The sequence below is a fragment of the Eleutherodactylus coqui genome, chromosome 1 (assembly GCF_035609145.1).
Source record: "Eleutherodactylus coqui strain aEleCoq1 chromosome 1, aEleCoq1.hap1, whole genome shotgun sequence".
Lineage (NCBI taxonomy): Eukaryota > Metazoa > Chordata > Amphibia > Anura > Eleutherodactylidae > Eleutherodactylus > Eleutherodactylus coqui.
Window position 1 is genome coordinate 45,741,945 of NC_089837.1, and position 11,498 is coordinate 45,753,442.

Genomic DNA, 11,498 nt, shown 5'->3' on the forward strand with positions numbered 1-11,498 from the left:
CTCCCCCCTCTCTCTCTCTCCCCCTCTCTCTCCCTCCCTCTCCCCCTCTCTCTCCCTCTCCCTCCCTCTCCCCCTCTCTCTCCCTCCCTCTCCCCCTCTCTCTCCCTCTCTCTCCCTCTCCCTCTCTCTCCCTCTCCCTCCCTCTCCCCCTTTCTCTCTCTCTTCTCTCTCTTTCCTCTCTTCTTTCCTCTCTCCCTCCCCCTCCCTCTCCCCCTCTCTCTCCCTCCCTCTCCCCCTCTCTCTCCCTCTCCCTCCCTCTCCCCCTCTCTCTCCCTCCCTCTCCCCCTCTCTCTCCCTCTCTCCCCCTCTCCCTCCCTCCCCCTCCCACCCTCTCCCCCTTTCTCTCTCTCTTCTCTCTCTTTCCTCTCTTCTTTCCTCTCTCTCTTTCCTACCACTGATATGGAATAATTAGGGCTCATTCGCAGGGCACCTTTTCTGTCCATATTCAGTCTGGTTTATACTGACTGACTGCGGACAGCACACGACTCATCGAATTACATTGGTGTATTCAGACATGCTTTATATGTGGACCGATATTGCGCATAAAAAAACCGCAGCACGTCCTATTTTGTTCCATACTCAGACCAAAATCGCTCAGTAACCCCTTAATGATGCGATCCGTTTTTTGCTTTTGTTTTTTTTTCTGTTTTGCTCCCCACTTTCAAAAAAATCATGACTCTTTCAGTCTCTATCAATGTAGCTGTCTGAGGGCTTGTTGTTTTTGCAGGCTGAGATGTATTTTTCAACTTTTTGATCGTTTTTTTAATACATTTTTTTTTTTGGAGACGGAGTGAGCAAAAAAAAAGCACAATTCTCGGGTTGTGTTTTTTTTTTGTTCCGACATTCACCATGCGGAATACATTATTTGTTACTTTGACGGATCAGACTTTTATGGACGCAGCGATACCAAATGTGTTTTTGTCTTTTTATTTACTTTTTTTCAACTTTTACCGCCTCTTAATTTTTTTCTAATAATTAACAAAACTTTTTTAGTCCTCATTGGATGACTTAAACTTATGATCGTTTAATCAGTCATAGAATATAATGCAATACCATAGTATTGCATTATATCGTGTTTTAAAAGCAAGTCTATCAAGCCATGCCACAGGCATTTCTTGCTAGGCGATCAGCCAAGGCAGCCCTCACAATCTTATTGTAGTGGGCCATTCGAGAGCTTGGAATACCGATTGGGGCATTTAAAGGTTTAACAGCCGCAATCAGCATTCCTGCCGCATACAATCCCCAACTCATACCTCTATGGTAAATGACATCTACTCTCCCAGGGTCCATAGCTGTAGTGGAATCAAGTGAGATATGCTTTGTGCACTGTATAGCTCTGTTATAGCGGTCTTATTTATATAATGTGTGGCGGTGTTTTTGGGCATTACACATATGGTCTATTGTTGGGATGCCGTACTCTATAGGACTGTTATTTGTACACTGTATGGTCTAAGAGCGCCTTCACATAGGCGTATTTGATCAGGGCATGATACTGCTATATGGGTACTTCTTGAAGAACCAATATGTTGTCCGGAAGTCACCACAGACGGTGATTCAGTACTGTGGCCATGGTTGCGGTATCCATATACAGATCTTCATGTAGGTTTGTAAACTGACCACAGATAGTTATACATCCGAGCCTCGCCCTACTGTAATGCACGCTGTACCTCGAGCCTCAGGGACACTTATAAGGATAAATAATCATTATTGTTCTTGCCATTTATTACTGCCATGACGTTCCAGACTCACATCAAGCTAAAAGCCTTCACTCCTTGAGAATCTCGATAAATTAGTCATGTAAAGAAGCGGAAAGATTCCTCCGGTTCTGAATGTTACGTAAGATCTGATTAAATAAGACGGTCATCTGACATTTGTCTTTCTTAGTGCTGGTTGTAAGTGGTTTTTTATTGGGTTGACTTATGGTTTTCTGTTTCACTCTAGGTCGAAATCAGATTACATTGACCTTCATCAACCTCAATTCTTCTGCAATGACTACGGCCATTCTGGAATGTATCAGCACATTGTCCATCAGTGCTCAACAGCTACGACGCTTCCCCAAGCTCCTGGAGAGCGGCCTTCTCAAGAGGATGCCTTGTACAGTCAAGGACTCGGATGTTCCAAACCTATTCAGAGAACCCTACATTCAGGCTGGATATAGACCAACAGACCAAGACTGGAAGTATTATTTTCTTAGCCTTTTCCAGAAACACAATGAATCGGTCAATGTCTGGACTCACATTCTGGTGGCCTTTGCCGTTCTCTTGAGGTTTCGAGCCTTCGTGGAGACTGAAAGCTTCTCCTGGAACACGTTATCGATACCTCTAGTCTTATATGTAGTGGCCTCATTGACCTATCTCACATGCAGTATACTAGCACACTTGCTCCAGTCCAAATCAGAGTTGGCTCATTACACTTTCTACTTCATAGACTACGTTGGGGTTAGCACTTATCAATACGGAAGTGCCTTGGCCCATTACTACTACAGTTCCCACCAAGCTTGGTATGACAAGGCCTGGGCTTTCTTCTTGCCAGGGGCTGCTTTATTGGGATGGATGTCCTGTGTGGGTTGCTGCTACGCCAAATATCGATACCGGAGACCTTATCCAGTAATGAGGAAGGTTTGCCAAGTGGTCCCTTCGGGGTTGGCCTATGTTTTGGACATCAGCCCAGTAGTCCATCGGATTACAGTTTGCTATATGGAAGAATGTTCTGACAGGGCTGTTTGGTACCATTCTCTACAGATCATCTTCTTTGTTATTAGCTCCTACTTCTTCTCTTGTCCCGTCCCAGAAAAATTCTTCCCAGGTGGATGTGATATCGTTGGTCATGGCCACCAAATTTTTCATTTGTTTTTAGGTTTATGTACTATGTCTCAGTTGGAAGCCATACTACTAGACTATCAGGCTAGACATGAACATTTCACCGCACGGTACAGCCCAACCTTAACCCAAGCTTCTTGCCTTTCGTTCTTCCTACTCATCATCTGCACGTCCCTTACGGCCTTTTATCTACGGCAGAAAATTAAGCAGAAACTAGCTAAGAAAGACTTCTAAGAAGTACACAGAACGCCTTAGACGTCACATCTCATCCACATCATCTTATTTAATAACATAGGACCTACTCATTTATTTACCACTAGGATGGAGGTTTGGATGTAAAAACTGAATGTGGGTAGTTTGGAGCGTAGCACAACTTTTTTTCCCCAATGAAGGGCGTCTGTCCAAGGCTGCTATTAGGACTTGGCTTGAAAAATGTTTGAATATTGCACTATTTTTTTTCTTCTTTTTATACATTTAGTGGAAAGTCCCATTTATAACGGCCCAGGGGATTAATGCTACTTTTTGACCAGTGCTAGAGAAATGTGATCGTTGGTAAAATTCTTAATTTAATTAGATGTTTAAAAGGGTATTTTTAGATTTTGGAAGCCTTCAAAGAATGTTTTGGAACCTTTTTCGTAGGAAATTCAAGAATTAGACGCCTCTGTTAAGAATCTTTGCACTTCTCAGCCATGCAAAGTTCACAGAGAAGAGTTTCTCTTGCCGGCAAAATGCTGGTTGTGATGGGCGAAAAGAGAGAGGGCCCACAGCAAAGACCAACTTGAGCTCTTCAACCTTTATAGTGCCTGGTTTTGTCACTTTTATATCTCACTTTCATGATCTTTAGCTCAATCCCCAACTTTTGTTTGATTACAATGAAGTTTATTAGTAGAAAGAAAAGCGAATGGGACCAACTAAGATGAAGCCCCCTCTCTTCTCCTTGGGCTCATTGTAAGAAGTGGTTCAGTAGGCCCTACTATCTGATGCATGCCGCATAATAATTCCATAACTCACCCACATGGACTATGAGGCTACTTGTGACCTGATGAACTCCAGCAGCAATTGATCCATTCTGTTATCATCTTCCGATAGCGTTGTCTTCTGCTGGATATGATGGGTCTTGGTGGGGTCGTCCAACCCTGAACTTGAATCATGGTGTTGAGTGAATTCGCTTGATAGCTTCCCTGTGTTGTTCTAAAAGTCCCCATACACATTAGTGTTTGGTCATCTGAACCCACCAATAACGATGGGGTTGTACAACTCTCTAAATCTGTACGGGAGCTGCTCAACTTTTCCCCAACAGATAATGTTGCGGGAAAGAAGGGTCAGGGATATTGAATTTCCAGTGCCCAATCCTTTAGATCCCAGGGAAATAAGCTGGCTCTAGAGCTGTCCGGCTGCGGCTTATCTTCCTGAGCACATGATTGGGAGAAACAGCTATTGATCAAACAATGGTTTGGCCAACAGTTTTTGAAGGCAAACACCTTTAGTCAACATTATGGTGAAGTCCTGGTTCAGATTTCTCTTGGTCTTAAAGGGGCCATTCCAAGATAGACTTTTATCGCCTATCCATAGGATAGATGATAAAAGTCTAATTGGTGGGGGTCTCATCGTTGAAACTACCACTGATCCCAACAACGGGAGTCCCCTTTCCCCCTCTCCACCTCATGGCAGGCTCGCCATACCCCCGCAATGAGGAAGAGATGGAGTGAAGCAGGGGTCACTCGTGTGGTGTTGCTTCATTCATTTTCAGGGCGCCCACCCACTGGCGTTTGCGATTTTCATGCGTGAAAAACGCAGCGGTTTTGGCGCGTTTTTCGCGGCTTTTTCGCAGCATTTTCGCGGCATTTTGCATTAATTTACATTGACATTCATGGGTGCATTAAGAGAAAAATAAGGACACATATGCAACTGACAGTTCCTATGTTAAAAATTGCAACGGACTGAAAAAAAAAACGCCAGTGGACAGGAGTACATTTAAAACTAATTGCTCTTGAGAAAAAACGCAAAACACAAAGGAAAAAAAATCGCCAGTGGGTGGGCGCCCTCAATGGGACTGCCGAAGATAGCCAAGCGCTAGTACTTGGCTATTTCCATCAGCCCCTTGAAATTAATGGGCACATGTGTGACTGCCTCCTCATTCAATCTGACATCACTGCAGACGCTCTCGGGCCAGTGAGACCCTCACTGATCAGACGTTTACCACCTATTCTATGGAGAGGTGATAAAAGTCTATCTTGGGAATACCCCTTTAAGGTTGGCCTATGTCTCAGTCTTCCTTATTCTTCATCTCAACCTCCAGAGGCTGGGGATAAAGTAAAGACCTTTTACAGGGTGAAAAATCAAGTTCAATCATAGGCAATAGTTCATATGTCTCTCCAAGACGACCGATTGTCACCCATTTGGGTCACCCAGGTTAAAGTATTAGGCCATCTTAAAGGATAGAGTTTTGGTAAGAAGGGCCTCCTATTATCTAGATCTTCTTTATTTCGTGTCGAGTCCAAGATTTACATGAGCACTTCACATCCTCTTTGTAACTTATTATACAGTACTCACTGATAGTCTTAACAAGTAACGAACTGGTGCTGACGATTGTAACCTTTTATATATATATATGTTTATGTCTAATACGATATGTAAAATAATATGAAATGTGACATAAAGTGAAGGCGCTGAAGGCTGGCCGAGGTGTCTAGTTCGCACTGGAAAATAATCACTAGATGCAATGAGGCGAGCCTTCACATGATGTCCGCACATTCGCTGAGTGGACATGTACTATATATTAGACTCTCGGTCCACCGGCACCCTCACATTCCACCAGTGACCACTTATTCCATATTAGCCAGTATATAATAGGCAATAGTAGCTGAACAGATAAACAAATGACCACTGTGACAGGTAATTAAAGGAACAGTCCACAACTTGACTGACCTAGATTGAACTGTTAGTCACATTCCCTTGTGAGAATCCATAATATTGACCCGGAGGTTGGCATTGTTGACTTGTGGCACTGTTAACCTGGGTTCATAGCCAACCCAGGGAATGTAGCATATGTTCTTCTATAATATCGTATGAGTTAATTAGTCCCACTAATGAACCATCCATGAGATAGGGTGAGAAATTCACCTAAGGTGGCATAGGCTGGCAGCATTTTGTCAGACATTGAGTGACTTCAGGCAGAAAGAAAGGCTTTTAGCACCCCTGGTGGGCTCTCTAAGTCAGGGCCTCCAGCAAACCTAGGTAGATACGACTGTCCTCTGAGCTATGAAGGCTCAATGCAATTTCTGTAAACATGACCTACACTTGTCAAGCTAGGTAGGTATGCCTGTCACCCAAAGGCCTTTGTACACCTGAAACTGGCCTTGCTAAGAGTTATATATGGAGCTGTCAAGGCAGGAGTGACCCTTTGGCCCATGAAGAATGAGACATACCCTGGAGTCCATAGCAGCCTCATGCTGTGTCCTTAAACAGCCTTTTTGGCCCCAGTGCATATGCCTATAAATGGGGAAATTATATTGTTAGCTCCTCGGGGGTGGAGTCTAATCTGAAGAAATATACACTACACAGAACAAACTATCAGTGTTATGTCAATAAGATTTAAAGTTTTCAGATCCACAACAAGGAAATAAAAAAGTTTCTTAGGCTTCTGGTTGAGCTGGTTGTCAGGGTCACTCACAACCCTACAAGAAAGGGTCCAATACTGTTAGAATATTTTGTAGGGTTTTTTAAATATACGCTCTATTTATCAATGGTCAGGCTGCTGATGTGGTGGCGTCCCTTACACCCGCCATGTGTAGGATTTAACTATGTATGATAAAAACCTGGTACTGTACTAGTACATGTATGGTTAAAACACACCAGTCATCACTTAGCAAAGCTTTCAAGCATTAAACAGGCCTTGTTGTCCATGTCAACAAATAAATGTCGTCCTAGTACTTTACATGTAATTATGGCTATACCTTCTCATCCTTAAAGGGATTGTCCACCAGACAACTCCAGCCCTGCGAGCCTGTTTCCTGGCATCTAGCAATGCTAATAAGGTATATGGAAATGGGTTGTCCGAAGAGGAGAACATGTAATGACCTACCCACCATCTCAGCTTTTCAGTGCTTCTACTAGAATTTGGCCAGATTTGTTGTTTTTATGTCAAGGATAAGACTTTTTGATACATTTTTTAATAATTTCTTGAACCCATTGTAAATTGTTAGGAAATGTCCACAACTGTGTATCACTCCCATGGTTTGCCTGAAGTTCCTTGACTTGGTCTAAATTCTACAGGGTGACCAGATATAATAAAACAATTTTTACACTTTTAGCGTCTCTGTTAATTACATTTTTTGCCAAAAACAAAAGTTTGCCAGTTTTCCCTGAATCTCCATGTGCAATAATCTATTCTTACACGTAAACCAAAAGGAACCTGTCACCTCCTAACCGTGCCATAAACTAAGTTACGGTGCTGCTTGGGGAGGTGGTGAGGAGCCGGGGATGTATCTTTTATACCCACCCACTCCTCAGTTCCCGCTGTGTAGTCCGCGCCCTGCATGAAGATCGGACTCTCTTCAGACTGCGCACGCTCTCCTAGAAGTCTAGCCGTATTTGCAACATGTATTGTTACACCAACTGTAAAAACTATTTCAGCATGGCCGCTTCTGGCCTGACTTTTTGCATCACAGTCACCCATCAATTCACAATGGGCACACACAAAAAAAATGGAGCGTACATGGAGGACATCCCACCCACCTGCAGGCGCCAGTGGTTGCTTAATTTTGCTGCTAATGCTGGTAAGATGGTAAGTGGGTGCCACCATGGGGCAGCTCTGACTACCCGCTTCTCATCAGATGGGAAAAAGAAAACATGCCAGAGTTCTTTACATGGTAGACAAGTAGGAGGGGAGAGGAGGGAGATGCAGCTGCAAGCGGTATACCTTTATAGAAATCAGCGGAGGGAAGAAGGATCAGAAACCTGCATGCTACACACATTTCTCTCTGCTCTACCTCTTAGGCCTCTTTGACAGGGGCGACAGCGATACCGCCGCGAGAAAATCGCAGCAATATCTGTGTGATATCACTGCGCTTTCTCGCCACGATACCGCAATTTTGTGCTGTTACAAAGTAACGCAACTTTGTAGTGCTCTTTTCCAAGGATTTTCGGGGGGTTACAATATAAGCTGTACCCCGAAAATAAGCCCTGGCTGCATTAAAGAAAAAACAAAAAACAATACATCACCTAACAGCCGCTGAAGCTCTGGCACACTTGTCTGTAGTCTTCAGCCAGCGCTTCCTGGTCAGGGTTTCAAAGACCTTGCCTCCAGGAAGCGCTGGTTCTGATTGGATCTTGAGCGCCGCAGCTCAGCCAATCACTGCAGCACTCGATGAACCAATCACAGCCATTCAGAGTCAGCGTTTCCTGGAGGCGGGGATATTGAAACTCCAAACCAGGAAGCGCTGGCTGAAGACTACAGACATGTGTGCCGGAGCTTCAAAGAAGTGCGGCAGAGCGGACAGATTCTGTTAGGAAATGTATTGTTTTGTAATGCAGCAAGGGCTTATTTTCGGGGTAGGGCTTATAGTTCAAGCCCCCCTAAAAATCCCGGCAAAAGAGCGCTACAAAATTGCACAGAACGCAGCTGCGATTTTCTCACAGCGTTATCGCCGTTGCCCGTGTGAAGGCCGCCTTACGCGGATATTTTTCATTCAAAAACAGCTTGCATTGCTTCTTTGAAATTGCGTTCCTCGGAGGCGTGTCAGAGGATCGCAAGTGTCTCCGGTTAATTTAAATGGGAAACCTCACATCGCACGGCCTGCGAGTGCCATGCGATGTCTTTGAAAGTCCCATTGATAAGAATGGGCGAGGCGTTCTCAGGGAGCGCCAAAATATACAACGTGCTGCGATTATCATCCTTGCTGCAAGGGAAAATAAATCGCTCATGTGAATAAGTCTATTCAAAAGTTCTTATTCGTGCGAGTTTTATGCACCTCGCAAAGCACGCAACTCATCCGCAATTTTTGCCTGTAGCCTAAATGACCTTTCACATGGGATGGAATAGACCGCACGTCGCTCTGCAAGCTGCGGTAAATTCTGTAACCAAAATCTGCAGGCTGCCTACGGATTGTGATGCAAAATTGAAAATGGCGCGGGGCTCATTCACATTCAAACAAGTCCATCCTATGACAGAACAAAACAGCGACGAACAGCCCCCTATTGACTATAATGGGGTCCAACCGTTCAATTTCTGTCCAGCACTGCAGCATTTTGCCGAAGTTTACCGGATGAAATAGCGCAGCTGGAGATCAGCGACAAGCGTTCTAAACGGAACCTCTGACGCTGATGTCAATGACCCCTCAGGGGCAGAAATGCTGCGGAATTTCTGCTTTGTGTGAACGTACCCCAAACCTGCCTGCAATTCTGCATCAAAATCTGTAGGACTTTGGTGTGGAATTCTGCAGCTGCGGATTTGGCGGCGTCCTATCTGTACCGCGTGACGGCTACAAAATTGTTATTCACACGGACAAGTGCGATTTCAGTCAATGAAAACCTGACGATTTTACTGACATCCTATGTGAATAAGCCCCGATGCAGAGCGGTTTATAACTGCGGAAAGCGGTTTGCGTCATTTTTAGAGTTCTACATAAATTTGTCGGTCCACGTAAACCACATCCCCCACTGACAAGCCCCGCCAACTTTCTCCAAAAGTGGTGAAGCTAGTGCAGAAAGTTGAAAAGTAACAAAAGTTTTGCACAAGCGGCGCTCGCACCAGACACTAAAAAAAATACGTACCGGCGAGTTTTATGCGATTTTTAGTTTTTCCTATTAAAAATACATGTGACTTTCCCGTGTTCAGTGACGCAGTGCGATTTTCTCGTAAATCACGGCACATTTGTGGTGCACATCGCAATTTTACATGCGTGATATCGGTCTATTCATATCAGCGCAGGAGAAACCTGCCCCATGTTTGAACAGTAATGGGTAATTAGTCCCCGGAGTTATCGATTAACACCACTAAATAAGATTAACACCACATTTGCGCACACCATTTACTCCTATGGAACCTCGGGTGCGCAAATGCGGCCCAAAAAAGAGCATGTTGCGTATTTCCGCCAGCGGCAAAAATTTGCGCAGAAGATGAGCCAATGAGAGTGCACCTATTGAAATTCATGGGCTTTAATGGGTGCACAATTACGCTCGCGTGAAGGAGGCCGGAGTTTCTCAGACCGATACTGCCCTCGCCATGTGGAGGCCCCTCAGGATGCATTCACACGAGCGAGTTTCTCACGCGAGTTTTATGCGTTCCAAGACGCTCAATACTCGCACGGAAATAAACCCCGTTGTTTTCAATGGATCTGTTTACATGGGCGATTTTATAGAAAAATCGCAGCACGTTCTAGTTTTTCCGCAGAAATCTCCTCCATTGCTTCCAACTGGTTAGAAAAATGCGTTTTTTTCTTTTTCCTGTTGAAAATGCATGTGATTTACGCTTACGTGAAAATCACATGTTCATCAATGCAATTTTTTCGCAAATCACAACGCACTTGTAGTTAACATCGCAATTTCACAACACGATATCGGTCTGACTTTCCTGCAGCGCCCCCCGGTGGATGATCCCCACATCATGTTCATAACAGACACCTGATATCATAACAGAGGACGCTGCAATATGCTGTGCAGCAGCGCCACCTTGTGACTGGCATGGGAATAGTTTAGAAATAGATTAGTTCTTATTTACTACCTTCGCTCCCCTCATCACCCGAGGTCGCTCCTACAATCATGGGAACTTTCCTTTTGTCTCAGGGTATAGTCACATGAGCGATTTTTGGAGTAAAAAAATGGGATGAAAAGCATTATTTTCACGCAGTTTTCTCACATGCGCGATTTTTTTAATCGGAAGAGCAAAACAAATCGCAGTATGTTCTATTTTGTTGCGATTCTGGGGTGAAAATCACCCATTAATAAAAACACATTGCATTAGTTGGATCCGTTTTTATTGCATGTAACCATAACATTATTTTTTAACCCTTTCCAATCCAATTTGTATCCTGGTTTTCCTTGGGGGCTTACTCTTTTTCTGCCGTTATACAACAGCGCTATCTGCTGGCTAAAGCCAGTACTGCATGAGGTGACACATTGGATAGGCTCCGACAGCAGAGAGGCTGGCAATGTACAGTAAGAGAACCCCGACAGATGTCTTCCAACATCAGAGCTGTACAGCCTTAAATCATAATGTCTTCAGATGTCAGACACTGGATTGGAAAGGGTTAAAGGGTGCAGAACCTTTAGGAAACTCTCACGCGGGGCGGAATTAGTCGCGCCGACATATCTGCCTCACACGGTTATCTCTATGGGGCTTGATTTCCGCATCCGTTAGAATCCGCACACCTCTACTTCAAAACCGCAAGACTAACTACCGCAGCGGAAAAGTTTTCTACTGGGTAATTACGGACGTCTTGCAGAATTGTCCAGAAGATGGAATTCCGGGGTTAAAGTCTGCGGGAAAAAAACACAAGAAATTCATCAAGACATTTCGCATTCCGCTGATAAAAGTGCAGCAAGATCCGCAATCATTGACAAAATCCGCATCCTGACGACCGTTCCGTCCTGCGTGAGAGGCCTCAAATGACATCATTTGGCCGAGCGTAAAAACTGCACGAAAAAACGGTCTTTGTGTTCGCAACTAATTGCCCCTGG

At 44.4% G+C, this 11,498-nt stretch overlaps 1 protein-coding gene across 3 annotated transcripts in view; it reads left to right on the plus strand.

Annotated features, from left to right (window-relative positions):
* PAQR8 (progestin and adipoQ receptor family member 8) overlaps nucleotides 1-7,128 on the plus strand; it is a 66,214-nt gene extending 59,086 nt beyond the window's left edge. For all 3 annotated transcript variants that reach the window (XM_066595222.1, XM_066595205.1, XM_066595213.1), the window contains exon 2: nucleotides 1,942-7,128. In XM_066595222.1, coding sequence (XP_066451319.1) covers nucleotides 1,989-3,053 — 1,065 coding nt within the window. In that variant the 5' untranslated portion in view covers nucleotides 1,942-1,988 and the 3' untranslated portion in view covers nucleotides 3,054-7,128. The remainder of the gene's footprint in view (nucleotides 1-1,941) is intronic.
* Nucleotides 7,129-11,498: the final 4,370 nt, after the last annotated feature.